The sequence below is a fragment of the Oncorhynchus nerka genome, linkage group LG23 (genome assembly GCF_034236695.1).
Source record: "Oncorhynchus nerka isolate Pitt River linkage group LG23, Oner_Uvic_2.0, whole genome shotgun sequence".
Lineage (NCBI taxonomy): Eukaryota > Metazoa > Chordata > Actinopteri > Salmoniformes > Salmonidae > Oncorhynchus > Oncorhynchus nerka.
This window is the reverse complement of record NC_088418.1, coordinates 30,647,005-30,662,389: the sequence shown is the minus strand read 5'-3', so window position 1 is coordinate 30,662,389 and position 15,385 is coordinate 30,647,005. Positions and strand designations below refer to the sequence as shown.

Here is a 15,385-nt window from a genome sequence, read left to right as displayed (position 1 = left end):
GCCCTGTTTTCAGTCTTGTTTTCTTTAGTTTGAAGATGCACAATACTCATCGGTTCCCGGTTCAGATGTTTAAGATACGAGTGCATCAGTCCGCTGGAGCCCAAACTGTACCATGCATCAGTCAGAAAACCCATTCAAACGTTACGAATGGTCGGTTCCCAAATTAGTTTTGCTCATATTACTTTCTTTCTACCTTCTTAAAATACCTAATAATTTATAACTGATGCTTCCTCTCCTTCAGTGTTAAAATAAGCATGTAACTGCATTGACATTTGTGGAAAAAAAGCCAAAAAGCAATTCTAAAATTCAACAGTTGGACAAGGGATGAAGATCCATCAGATATTAACTGAATTATAATACATAAAATATTTGACTACTAGGGAATTTGGTGGGAATTCAGGTATTACATTTGTCAAATAGCATTTTTTTCTTCTAAATGCACTACTGCATACATTTTCTTATGGTATATGTTAAACTAAAGACGTGTGTAAATATATTGGTGTATTTGCATATATAAATACATTAACATAAAGGGGTGGAACAGGGCTACAACCATCCAACTTTCTGTCTACCCTACCTGAATTCACCTGTGCTGTCTAGACTGCCTCTAATTACTGTTGTCACGTGCTCTTTCGTAACTCAACTGAGGTGTCAATAACAGGATACCCTCAGATTAAAAATCAACACGCTCGACACATACTCCACATTGTTTGCGAGATCAGACATATCACTAATCCAAATGTTTTAGTTTCGGAAGTTGCTTTCGATTCAGCGCATCTCATTTGTAAACATTTCAACTGTACTGAATGATTACTTTTTTTCAATTGCACAAAATGGACACCCATCAAAATAAGTTGTCTTCACTTTCTTGTGATGTAGGTGCGTTAAATCCCAGATCAAGTTTTAGCATTTCTTAGATACAACAAAAGAGAACGTATTCCATTGAGCCCATTTTGTTTTTTTGACAGGTCATTACAAACATTTCCTCTAATGTTAACGGGGAAAAATGACAGGCACAAGCAAGAGTATGAACGAGTCGCAGAAGAAAAATTTAAAGCAATCAATCAGCGAGATTTAAGTGACAAGTGGAATTTGATTCCATCAAACACAGGAAATGGATGCATATAGTAGACAGATCCTCAGGTGGGTGGGGCATGCGCGTTGCTATGCTGATCTGTAAGACATTTTGCATGCCGAACAACCCCAGGCAGTAACAGTAGCCTAGTCAAACTGTGCTGCTTGGTGCGCGGCATGTTCAGCATTCAAATGGCTTGAGCAATATTAGGCTTTATTTATAGGCTTTAAATGTAATTTGATAGGTTAGTTTTCAAATGCACTGTTAAAAATGTTTTACCCGAATACAATTAAGGTTCCGGAGACAACTCATCTGGCTATAGCCTACCTGCTAATCGGGGCTTACATTAGATTTAATTTCTATTAAGTTTCACCAGTAGTTTTGTTTTACAAAATCTGTATATGTCTCTCACGAGCCTGTGCGGGAGTTGTAGCGATTAGACAAGATACCACGAAATTGGGGAGAAAAGGGGGTAAAATTAAAAAATATATACAATAATAATAAAGAAAATGTATGTCTTTATGCAACAAATGTTATGCACCGAACTAATTTGTTCCTCTAATCAAACCGCATCGAATCATTTTAAACAAAAAAATATATTTTCTGTATATGAGCCCATGGATCTAGATACGAGTCGAACGAAAGGGAAAGATACACAATGAACATGACCCTTCTATAGGCCTTCAACCCATATGCACTGCATTATCGTCATTTTGCAAGGAGAGAAGGAAGTATGGGCCAATACACACTCCAGAAATAGGCCTACTCTCATCAAAACATATGAAGACTAGAAATAAGCACAGTAATGGTTATAATGCATTGTAAAATATATCAAACCTGGGTTCAAATGGAAAATTACTATCTTTCAAATTCTCTGAGTGTTTGCTTGAGCCTGCCTATTGCCGGATAGGCTGGATTTGTACTTTTGGTATGGTTCCATTGCTCTAGGTTAACTCACTCAAGCACAGCTAAAGCTTTGACCGATTTCCACTACTAGGCTTATTTAAACCTGGGTTCTTAATTTCCTTACATTTCCAAAGTTTAGTCACTAACTGATAACTCGGAGGATGTGTACTGGGAGCGATATGTCATTTTGATGTGCTTTATCTGTGTGTGTGTGTCCATACGTGCATGTTGCAAGTGTCTGTTTGGTGTACCTATGCCCTACGCTATGCCAATGTTTTGTTTACTCTATGCATTGCACATACATTATGAATGTGTACTTGATGTCCTACTGTATTGTTCTGTTGTCTCGTTTTACTGTAGTCTTCCACTGATTGTCAGTCAATTTTGAAGTATGAATTCAATTTATTAAATCAGTTGATGCCTCTATTTTTTCTCCCCCAGCCTATCCCACCCACCCCCCTGTACAAGCTAACCCCTCGTCTGCGCCGCAGCGTGGAGGGCCTCAACCAGGAGCTGGAGGGCATGTTCGTGTGCCAGCCGCCCCACCACCAGTGCTGGGTAAGACATTTACATGTTTAGATTGTGCTAATTTCCATTGCAGCCCTACAATACTCACTCCTCAAGGGAAATCTATTCTTGATATTGCGATTATCCATCTCGTTATCTTACCTGTTTTCCTGAATTAGTTCTTAGTTTAAAAATAAATATATATTTCACATGTCATGCCTTCTCTGCCAAACCGCACTCCTTAACACCTGCCCGCTTAACCCGGAAGCCAGCCGCACCAATGTGTCGGAGAAAACACCGTTCAACTGGCAACACAATTCAGCGTGCATGTGCCTGGCCTGCTGCGTTAGTTACATCCCAGCCGGCCAGACCCTCCCCTAACCCGGACGACGCTTGTGCGCCGCCTCATGGTTCTCCCGGTCGCGGTTGGCTGCCTGGGATCAAACCCTGGTTGTTGGTGATCAGGCTGTTGACACTGTTGTGTCGTCGGCAAACTTAATGGTGTTAGTTGTGCATGGCAATGCAGTCATGGGTGAACAGGGAGTACAGGAGGGGACTGAGCACGCACCCCTGTGTTGCCCCCGTGTTAAAGATCAGCGTGGTAGATGTGTTACCTACCTTACCACCTGGGGGCGGCCCGCCAGGAAGCCCAGGATCCAGTTGCAGAGGGAGGTATTTAGTCCCAGGGTGCTTAGTTTAGTGATGAGCTTTGAAGGCACTATCTGTCACTTCAAGAGTTGTTTCAACAGGTTTGCAGAAAATCTCAATCCTAAACAGAATGTTTAAATATAGCTGCAAGTAGCAATAAGAGGTGCTGGCTTATGTGCAGGCTGAGAGGAAGCATAGCAGCATTATACTCAATTCTAAACAAAAATGCAATTTTCTAATCTTTGGATGTATTGCTTTTCTCAAATGTACTAGAGACAGGCATGATTAACATACATTCTGAGTTCATGAGAACATTTTTATTTTTGATTTGATAATCTTGTATTAAACAAATCAATTTCAATTTTTAATTTTACCTTTATTTAACCAGGCAAGTCAGTTAAGAACACATTCTTATTTTCAATGACGGCCTGGGAACAGTGGGTTAACTGGCTGTTCAGGGGCAGAAAGACAGATTTGTACCTTGTCAGCTCGGGGGTTTGAACTCGCAACCTTCCGGTTACTAGTCCAACGCTCTAACCACTAGGCTACGCTGCCGCCCCAATATTTGAGATTCTTCAAATAGCCACCCTTTGCCTTGATGACAGCTTTGTAAACTCTTGGCATTCTCTCAATCAGCTTTGAGGTACTCACCTGGAATGCATTTCAATTAACAGGTCTGCCTTCTTAAAAGTTCATTTGTGGAATTTCTTTCGTCAATGTATTTGAGCCAATCAGTTGTGTTGTGACAAGGGGGGGGTGATAGCCCTATTTGGTAAAAGACCAAGTCCATATTATGGGAAGAACAGCTCAAATTAGCAAAGAGAGATGACAGTCCATCATTACTTTAAGACATGAACATCAGTCAATACAGAACATTTCAACTTTAAGTTTCTTCAAATGCAGTCGCAAAAAACTGGCTCATGAGGACCGCCACAGGAAAGGAAGACCCTGCTGCACAGGATAAGTTCATTAGTTACCAGCCTCAGAAATTGCAGCCCAAATAAATTATTCATAGGTCAAGTAACAGACGCATCTCAACATCAACTGTTCAGAGGAGACTGTGAATCAGGCCTTCATGGTCGAATTGCTGCAAAGAATCCACTACTCAAGGACACCACTAAGAAGAAGAGACTTGCTTGGGCCAAGAAACACAAGGCAATAGACATTAGACTGGTAGAAATCTGTCCTTTTGGTCTGATGAGCCCAAATTTGAGATTTTTGGTTCCGTCCGCCATGTCCTTGAGATGTTTTTTTGACAGGTCATTACAAACATTTCCTCTGTAATGTTAACGGGGGAAAATGACAGGCACAAGCAAGAGTATGAACGAGTCGCAGAAGAAAAATTAAAGCAATCAATCAGCGAGATGACAAGTGGAATTTGATTCCATCAAACACAGGAAATGGATGGATATAGTAGACAGATCCTCAGGTGGGTGGGGCATGCGCGTTGCTATGCTGATCTGTAAGACATTTTGCATGCCGAACAACCCCAGGCAGTATCAGTAGCCTAGTCAAACTGTGCTGCTTGGTGCGCGGCATGTTCAGCATTCAAATGGCTTGAGCAATATTGGGCTTTATTAGAGATGCAACCAATGTAATTTGATAGGTTAGTTATCAAATGCATTGTTATTGTCTGTGCAGATTAAGATGGCACGAGGGCTCAACCGTATGTATGCTGCGGTCGCACCTAAATGGTTCTTAGTCATAAGACTGGGCGTATAGCTAAGTCACTCAAAGAAAAGTTTGCATCAGGTTACAAAAAACACTGGAATATAACGAGACTATTCTTTAAGCAGTAAGACGGGATAGCATGACTAATTACAGTTGAAGTCAGAAGTTTACATGCATTTAGGTTGGAGTCATTAAAAGTCGTTTTTCAACCACTCCACAAATGTCTTAACAAACTATAGTTTTGGCAAATCGATTAGGACATCTACTTTGTGCATGAAACAAGTAATTTTTCCAACAATTGTTTTCAGACATTATTTCACATATAATTCACTGTATCACAATTCCAGTGGGTCAGACGTTTACATACACTAAGTTGACTGTGCCTTTAAACAGCTTGGAAAATTCCAGAAAATAATGTCATGGCTTTAGAAGCTTCTGATAGGTTAATTGACATAATTAGAGTTAATTGGAAGTGTACCTGTGGATGTATTTCAAGGCCTACCTTTAAACGCAGTGCCTCTTTGCTTGACGTCATGGGAAAATCAACAGAAATCAGCCAAGATCTCAGAAAAAAAATTGTAGACCTCCACATGTCTGGCTCAACATTGGGAGAAATTTCCAAATGTCTAAAGGTACCACGTTCATCTGTACAAACAATAGTACGCAAGTATAAACACCGTGGGACAACGCAGCCGTCATACCGCTCAGGAAGAAGACGCGTTCTGTCTCCTAGAGATGAGCATACTTTGGTGCGAAAAGTGCAAATCAATCCCAGAACAACAGCAAAGGACCTTGTGAAGATGCTGGAGGAAACCGGTACAAAAGTATCTATTTTCACAGTAAAACGAGTCCTATATCGACATAACCTGAAAGCTAATTGACATCATTTGAGTCAATTGTACCTGTGGATGTATTTCAAGGCCTACCTTCAAACTCTGTGCCTCTTTGCTTGACATCATAGGAAAATCAAAATAATTCAGCCAAGACCTCAGGAAAAAAATTGTAGACCTCCACAAGTCTGGTTCATCCTTGGGAGCAATTTCCAAACGCCTGAAGGTACCATGTTCATCTGTACAAACAATAGTACGCAAGTACCTTGGACCTTGTGAAGATGCTGGAGGAAACCGGTACAAAAGTATCTATATTCACAGTAAAAGGAGTCTTATATCAGCAAGGATAAGCCACTGCTCCAAAACTGCCATAAAAAAGCCAGACTATGGTTTGTAAGTGAACATGGGGAAAAATATTGTACTTTTTGGAGAAATGTCCTCTGGTCTGATGAAACAAAAATAGAACTGTTTGGCCATAATGACCATTGTTATGTTTGGAGGAAAAAGGGGGGATGCTTGCAAGCTGAAGAACACCATCCCAACTGTGAAACACAGGGATGGCAGCACAATGTTGTGGGGATGCTTTGCTGCAGGAGGGACTGGTGCACTTCACAAAATAGATGACATCATGAGGGAGGAAAGTATGTGGATATATTGAAGCAACATCTCAAGATGTCAATCAGGAAGTTAAAGCTTGGTCGCAAAAGGGTCTTCCAAATTAACAATGACCCCAAGTGTACTTCCAAAGTTGTGGAAGTTTCACCAGCTCTGTCAGAAGGAATGGGCCAAAATTCACCCAACTTATTGTGGGAAGCTTGTGGAAGGCAACTTTCACCGTTTGACCCAAGTTAAAAATTCAAAAGCAATGCTACCAAATACTAATTGAGTGTATGTCAACTTCTGACCCACTGGGAATGTGATGAAAGAAATAAAAGCTGAAATAAATCATTCTCTCTATTATTCTGACATTTCACATTCTTAAAATGAAGTGGTGATCCTAACTGACATTTGACAGGGAATATTTACTAGGATTAAATGTCAGGAAGTGTGAAACTTTGTTTAAATGTATTTGGCTAAGGTGTATGTGAATTTCTGACTTCAACTGTATGTGTGGTCTCAATTAAATTTATGGAAATTTCCATGACATTTCCTTAATTTTGAGACTAAGTTTCAACTTAATAGAAAATGACTTACAAACATGTTCATTAAACATGCATTAACATGAGGGAAAGACTTTCTTACAATTAATTTATCGCAATTGAAGATGACTTCCGTTGACATTGAGTTTCAACCCTTGCCCTTGATAATGTCTCTCACCTAAGCTGCCAGTGTCCTTTACAGTCCATTATGCCCTGTCCATTTTCCTACAAGTACACCAGCAGTGTGAGAGAAGTTTGACCAGGATCTCTCTCCATGCTCCCTCCACATGGACTCATGTCGCACTCTGTAGAAGTGGTACAGGACAGCCCCGTAGTGAACTGAATTTTCCAGACTGTTAATCCATACAAATGATTTACTCTATGACCAATTCTTAATCCTACCAATATATTTATACAGATTTCTAGATCAAATCTCAAAATAATACACAGTTTAAATAATTTCCCCCCCTAATTGGCTTATACTCCTATCATCTTGGCGATCTCACTGCCAGGGTCAAGGAGTTAGAGGGCCAATCCTTAGGGAGACATCCCGACCATACAGCAGACCCAATCTGGTGAGATTTGTATCAAAACAAAGACAAGAACAACCAAATCAACAGTAATACACATCACTCGAGGTGGGGAAAACTTCAATCCATTTGGAGTAAATGTCAACCATTACCAATATATATTTTTCCCTTTTACGGGCAGGCATGTGAACTCCATAAGGAAATAATTATATCCCATAAATTATTGGTAAAATAGACTAGACAGGTGTCCCTCATCCGGCCGTAGGGGGAGCTCCCAAATAAGTAAGGCCTGGCCATTTATTTGTTTGTGCCATACGTTTTACCCCACACCAGCATTGCACACACAACTCACCTATTATGAATCTTTGTTAAGTGGTGTTAATACTGTGTTGGATTTATTGTGTGGGGTCTTTTTAATTTGGTTATAAACTGGGTACGTAGAATGATGGAAATGTTTGAAATATTTGTAAATGGTTTCTGGAGGTACAGGGAAAGAACACTCTTAATGGGGTTGAATGACCTTTGTTCTGACTTCCTGTTGATGCCCGACACCCTCACTAGAAAAACTGGAGACATTGGGTGAGATCTAAATGGGCTATGTAAACACTAGTAGAAGTTTATAATTTTGGACTAGTAATTAGAAGTTTATCATTTTGTAATAGTCCTATGTGTGGACCACGAGAAGGACAGAGTGCTACCCCTGAATGGCGATATTGTGACAAAAGTGGAACAATAATAAGAATTCCATCAAATGAGGTATTCATTCTTGTCCTGTTGTCCAGTGTATTCACTGCATTCATTTGTCTCTCTCAGATTCTGGAGGTTCCTGACGGCCACAGGGCTCCAGTTCCACCACTGAGCTGCAGCAGTGGCTCCCAGAGCGAACCCTCCACCACACCCCTCTCCCCCACACCCTCACCCTGCTCCTCTTTCTCCCCCTCTTCTGTAGAAGACCTACCTGTGAATCAGGACCCAGGTCAGTCTCTCCCTAATATAGCCCTGTAACAACAACAGTGCAGTGTTATGTTCAGTACTGTACACACAAACTTGTTCAGTAAGGTGCACGCAAACCTGCAAAATGTTTTGTAATTGAAAACTGTGTTCTTATTGGACAGGTTCAATAAACCCGGGGGTTTATCTGTTTCAAAACGTTATCTCCATACTGAACAAGACCCATTTGGTTTATCAACATAAAATTGATTAATACCAGGCTGGAAAAGCTAAATTGGCTATAAATGGTTGAGACAATTTCCACAGTAATGGTGCCTCTTTACAATGACGTGATACAACTTTGATACAACATTTCCACTTGTTGTAGCATGAAATGCATGCACCAGAAACAGGGCACACTTTGTGAGATATCAGCAAGCTGTCTGCTTGGCTAGCTATCTAGCTGCTTGGCTAAACACAATGTCAGCGCACTGTTCTGATTGGCCAGTCGCAAGTCTTTAGCTAAGATTTCACATGATGACCTTGGAAACCCCAGCTAGACCGTTCAGATCAAGCAAACTGCATAAAGCCGTCTCGGGTGCTGCATCTGAACTGGGCATCAGTGATAGGAATTTAGAAACACAGATATAGGACCTATTCAGATATTGGACCTATTCTCACTCCACGCTTCAGGTGTGGCAGAGGGTGCAGAGCCGTGTCTCTTGTCATCCCAGGGTGGGTGGGAGCCATCCCCCTTGCTGCTCTCCTCCTCGCCCCGGCCCAACAAGAGCTACTGCTTCCAGAGGGAGCCCCCCGAGGGCTGCGAGAAGGTCCGCGTGTGTGAGGAGACCAGGTAGGTTCTCGCAAGTACACGCACACACATGCGTAAATGTTTGATGTGCACTGAAACGTACATGCCCACACAAATGTAAATACACACTAACGTGTGTGTATGGACAGATGTATGCTTTGGTACATAGATAAATACAAAACATTCTGACTTGCATGCATTTATTCCAAAAAGCTTATGAACAGTAACATATGGCTTCTTAGATTGAGTCTGCACTGACCCCCAGTGGTTTCAAAGTTATTGGAGACTGGGTGTGTCAATATCACAGGGTTTATCTGATCATGAAAAGTAATGGAATTTTTAAATGGTGTTTCCCAGTCCTGGAAAAGTTTTAGAAAATCCTAAAAGTAATGGAAATTAATTTAATAATAATAATTTAAATATTTTATCAATAAAATAAAAATCAACATCTGCCTGGATCGGAATAACACTTTAGCTCGCCTCCATGTGTGCGAGACGAGTGGGCCGTTGCTCAAGGAGAGAGAGCGAGTCAGAAATTTCAGCAGCAGGTAGGCATAGCCTATAAAACATGATAAACAGACTAACTAGGTTGTCAAATCAAAACATATATTGTACCCTCTAGTTAAGTGTTTGGCTATTAGCATGTATTAAAATGTTTTCATCATGTCCTTAAAAAGCATATCACCGACACTCACGAATAAGGCCATACAAAGTTGATGTACTTTTTTGAACGATTCACATGATTAATTTAAACAATTATTTTCGAAGAAACAAAAACAATTCACTTCACCATTGTATTAGTTGGTATTCGGTTTAATTGCATTGAATCTAATCATCTGAATCAAAATCATTTGAATTGTGAACATTCATTTTAGTAAAAAATAATTAGATGTAGCCTTTCTTTTGGATTATGTTGGTTCAAAACTTGTATATGCTTCCAGTTGATTTGGGCATTTAACGTATGGGACGTTGCAATAGATGCTAGTCAGCCTGCAAAGTAAACACTTCTAAGATAAATATGACTAAAATAGAAAAGGAACATTTCTGGGCTTGCTTCAGCTGAATAAAAAGATTTGTAGCCTACCATAGCCATTTGATCTTTGATATATTGAATAAGCTAATTATTTGTTTTACATCAAGGTAGCTCTCCAGAGTGAGGGTTGACCACATGTTTCGTACTGTTGCCTAACAGGTATTCTACTTTGTGGGGGGTTAAGTGCCTTACTCAACGACAGGAGATGGTACATGGGATCAGAGAGCAGACACACTGAGCAGCCTCCCAGTGTCGATACCACATTACTCATACTTTTTTACACTACTTCAGAGATGCCGTCAATTGTTGGTCATGGAAATTTGGTTAAAAGGAAAAGTCATTCAATTCCATTTGTCAATGTGTATGAACCATGATATCAGGTCGACTGACACATTTGAACAGTTTGTGATCCTGCTCCTAACAACCATCTCTTTCTGTCCCACAGCTTTCCACACCTAGCCCAGTCCTCGGTCCTCTTCTCCTCCTGCCCCGACCCCAACAAGGTGAACTTCACCCCCCACGGCGTCTCTGCATTCTGCCCGGTCAGCCTGCTCAAGCCCCTGCTCCCATCCATGGACCTGCTGTTCCGCAGCCTGGCTGTGGCCCCAGCCACGGGTTGCTCTGGCCAGGGTGCAGACCCCTACCGGGCCCCCTCGCCTGGGTACCTGGGGCCTCACCCCGACTCGGTAACCACTGCTATGTAAAAGAGGCTACATTAAAGGGGGAAATGTCAAGGCAGCGGTATGTTTTGAAAACTACATTACACATCATGAGGACGTCTTGGTTACTCTCCCCAGCCTTGTTGATTGTGGTCCCCCCAAATTAAACACAATGTTTCAAAGTGCTCGAGAAGACAGCCTTTTTACCAACCATGCTCCAGTTTAGTAAGAGTTTACAAACTTGTTACTGTTGACCAAAAATGTCAGGGAATCTTTTTTGGACAGTAGTGGCTTCCATTTTAATTTCTCGTCTTCATCATAGCTTTTTTAAAGTGTCATTGGCTGTGCTCTGACTCTTTTTTTTTTTTTTTTTTTTTCCTTTTTTTTTTTTTCCTTATCCGTATTGAAAAGACATGACACACCAGCTGACTTTTGGCCTTTAACCTTGGGTGCCAACCACAGTCGCTGCCACATTGAAAGTGGTCTGAAATGTATTAACTTGTGGACCAATAGCCACTGAGAGGCAAGCATACTTTTATAAAAGGATCACTTTATTTGGTCATTTTTGTTAGAAAAGAAAATGTTTTAAAAAATAACAAGAAGAAGAAATAGACTATGTGTGAGGTTATGTTATTTGCTTGAATCAGTCCCCAAGATGACATCTGCTTTTTTTTAGAACAGATCGGTCCATAAGGGTTTCGAATCGGAACATAATTAGATTTTCTATGTTAGGATGGTACATATAACACTGCGAGTCATTGGCTTGTCAATGGCTATAGTCATTTTTGCAACAATTCTGATCTTTTGTATTAATGTTCATTTGTCCCTATTTTATGATGCTCAAAAGACACTGCGTTGCTTCAACATTTGGTAGGATGGTGTAGGGTAGTCTTGTCACTTTGACCAAACTACTAACCGTCTTTTATTCTCTGGAAGAGCAATGTTTCCCTATGATTTTTCTAGGGGACGATGCTTCACCCCTCACTTTATGCACATTGAACTCTCGTTTTGGATTTTAGGAGCCTGTTGGCCCACTTCTCTTTTAATGGTGATTCAGATTTTCCCTCTCATTGTATGAAAGGTGTCTTGGGAAAGCTTGTACTCTTCGGAAATGAAATGTTCTGCTCTGGATTAGTTTGTGTATTGTAGGAAAAGGCTGCTGTCAAATACCAGTTAATTATTTAAGTTATTAGAAAAGGGGGCAAATGTTCTTCACCAAAATCTGGTTGCTTTTAGTATTTAAAGATATTTATATAGAATTTTCAATTAAAATAAACTTTTTTAACCTTAAAGTAACATCCATGACACACACATGCAGATGTTTTTTTTTCTCCCTTAACCATCTTAGTGTTCTCATACAAGGCATGACAAATCAGTTTGCCACATTTGTGTTAAGTGGAACATAGTGCTCGATGAATTATATTTTTCTTTCTTGCATGCTTTTTAATTTTTCTAATAGCCTAGTTTATATAGGTAATAAGATGAGTCTTGGTGACTAGTTTTCCTTTTTTCCCCTGCTTTTCCTCGTGATGGTGAAAGAAGACATTTATAGAAGTTTGGTGTTATTTCTGTTAATGTTTAGTGCCTCTATTTTTGTTTCAAATAAGGCGATGTATACATGTTAATCAGAGCATAGCTCTTCTAGTTGTGTATATGTGTATAGCTCCATGAGGACTCTTACGACACTGACTACCTATGTAGTGGTCTAGAGTCATAATCTGATCTCATTGGTAAATGTTGATCATTTTCTTGATGTTTTTTTTTTTTTTTTTTTTACCAAGGTTACAAGATCAAGTTAATTGAGAATCTTTGCACAAAGTGACAGCTATTTCTTTTCATTTGCAATTTTTATTGTTTATTTTGTACTTTAGAGTTACCTTGTTTTGGTGTATGAATGTATTTTGGTATATTTTTCAGTTATCTGCTACATAAGCTAAAGAAGGTTCAAAAGTATGTTCGGATGTTCATTTCAGTTCCCCACTGTCCGTTTTATGTTAGGGGACTGACAAGCAAATTGTATTTGGGGGAATTATTATTTACTTCAAGGACAAGGTTTTATGTGGCAGCTATTTTATGTTTGAACACATTTCTGTGTAGTTATAGTTGTTCATTATTGAAATCGTTTTCAATGTTTTGGGGGAATTTTCCAGGTGTCATCTTTTCTATGGTTACATCCCAAATGGCACCCTCTTATGAAATAGGGTTCTGTCCCAAATGGAACCCTATGGTACCCCTACTTGGTTCTTATACAGGTGATTGACGATAAGAGGTGGTCTTTAGATTATAGACCGGCCAGTGTAGACACTCTTTATACACTGCCTAACCATTGTACACTGCAATTTGCCCACCTGTAACGCGCGCAGCGCACGCTTCCCAACATGTTTGGTTCTCCCATTATTAAAACCGATATTTGGGGGTGAACGGATCATCTAGCGCAACAATCGTGATTGCTTTTATGGCCAAGACGCTGAAAAGCCACCCGGCATAAATGGTATGGTTTTTGATCAACCTGTTAATGAATTTAAAACGTGCCTTTGGGTTTTGGAGTAGTGGCTGCTCCGCCACCCATTTATAAGCGCGCTCCGATTTTTCATTTTAGGAGATTCGTGTACTTTAATGGCTGAAACAATCCAGTAGCCTCAATAAAGCCAAATAATTGTTGCTGTATAGATTTTTTTTCGATAGGCATATTGATACTAGGCTAAAATAAAAAAAAGTTTCTTTACGTTGAGTTAAAAGTCAAATGTAGGCATTGGCATACTGTAAGAATTTATACACGGCTAGCTCCCATGGTTTTATTGTTAACACAGACAGGTGCTGCAACCTGCGACGATGACAAAAATCTGGTATGTTTGGTGTATAAAATGAAGAAGCAGATGTGCGCTTCACCCAGGTCTGTAAGAATAAACATAACATAAAAATACACGTTTCTGTTAAATACATACATTACACACTGGCTGCTAGGTTTTATGTCAACTATAGAGAAAAGGCGGGTCATGACAAATAGTTCATGTGAACTACAATAATTCAGATGTTTCATATGTATAGCCTTTCACAACACAGAAGTATTGATGGGAATAATTCCGCGTTTATATGCCAGTCGGAAATAGAAAAGTCAGACTTTTCTGATTAGTTAATCAATTGAACGAGGCACGTAATTAACTACAACTAGTTAGCAAGTCGAAAATGACCCAGTTCTTGACTAGTACGTGAACGTGGTAAAACGGTGGATAGACCAAATGTAAACCAACATGTCTGTAGAAGGTTGTCCAGTGTCAACGTGAACATTCAATTGTCGTCAGACAAGCGCAGATACATCCCCAAGCTCTGACAGTGCTGGTCAGAAAGAAAGCTAGCTGGTTGATGAATGCAGACAATAGACCAAAAATAGCTAAATGACAATCTGTTTCAGTAGCTATAGGTAGCTAGCTAACTATCTTACTCGGTGTCATCTAAAATACCACACATTTTTAAGTCGGTTCATTTGATTAATTATAGTAGGACATGCTTATGTGAAGCTAGCCACAATAATGTAATTTGCGGTTCGCCTTCAAAATAAAAGGCCCTCTTTGAAAGTGACACCAACAGAACACAACTGAAGCGTTTACACAAATAAAACCGTCATAGCGCTGATTGCTGGACTTTGACTGTGGGGAGTCACCTCCCCAGTCACCCTATTGTGTGTATTGACATTCATATTGCACTGTACAGCCTTACCCCATTTCATTGATCCACAATCCATAGGTATCAGTCTATTCAGTACCCAAGCATGTAAATCTTGGTGGGGCAAACTCCCCTAAAATTTTTGGGGATTCATGTCAGCAAAGCCACTAAACAATACATTAATTGCACTATACTGGTGACAAACAGTGCCCAAACTTAAGGCTGACATAAAGCTGTCCCAAAAGCAGAGCTTTCTTTTCAGCACCATGGAGTGAATCCTTCCGACTTCTACACCTGGCTATCAGTGGAGCCTTGTCTGGCAGCTAAACAATTCATTCAGACTCATTTACTGCCTTTTAAAAAAGATGACTTGCTTAAACAAATGTGATGTACAAATTATGGCATAAGGGGACTATTGAGCGCATAAGAGGCAATCCATTTCTTTGATTAAGACATTAGTGAGCTAGGTCGGACGTAGTCAATATAACTATTTGGTCAGCACTTTTGAAATGTACAGCGACAGAATTCACAACACTGGCCGTTTTTACAGTATTCTCCCTGTGCACCAACTGTAGGATAAATAAAAGGGACATACAGTTGAAGTCAGAAGATTACATACATGTAGGTTGGAGTCATTAAAACTCGTTGTTCAACCACTCCACAAATTTCTTGTTAACAAACTATAATTTTGACAAGTCAGTTAGGACATCTACTTTATGCATGACACAAGTCATTTTTCCAACAGTTGTTTACAAACAGATTATTTAACTTATAATTCACTGTATCACAATTCCAGTGGGTCAGAAGTTTACATACACTAAGTTGACTGTGACTTTAAACAGCTTGGAAAATTATGACATGGCTTTAGAAGCTTCTGATAGGTTAATTGACATAATTAGAGTTAATTGGAAGTGTACCTGTGGATGTATTTCAAGGCCTACCTTTAAACGCAGTGCCTCTTTGCTTGACGTCATGGGAAAATC

General features: G+C 39.9%; 1 protein-coding gene across 2 annotated transcripts in view; it reads left to right on the top strand.

Annotated features, from left to right (window-relative positions):
• Positions 1–13,662, top strand: part of LOC115106700 (protein FAM117A-like) — a 32,922-nt gene extending 19,260 nt beyond the window's left edge. For both annotated transcript variants that reach the window (XM_029629686.2, XM_029629685.2), the window contains exons 5-8: positions 2,423–2,539; positions 8,120–8,282; positions 8,930–9,089; positions 10,526–13,662. In XM_029629686.2, the coding sequence (XP_029485546.1) occupies positions 2,423–2,539; positions 8,120–8,282; positions 8,930–9,089; positions 10,526–10,784 (699 nt within the window). In that variant the 3' untranslated portion in view covers positions 10,785–13,662. The remainder of the gene's footprint in view (positions 1–2,422; positions 2,540–8,119; positions 8,283–8,929; positions 9,090–10,525) is intronic.
• Positions 13,663–15,385: the final 1,723 nt, after the last annotated feature.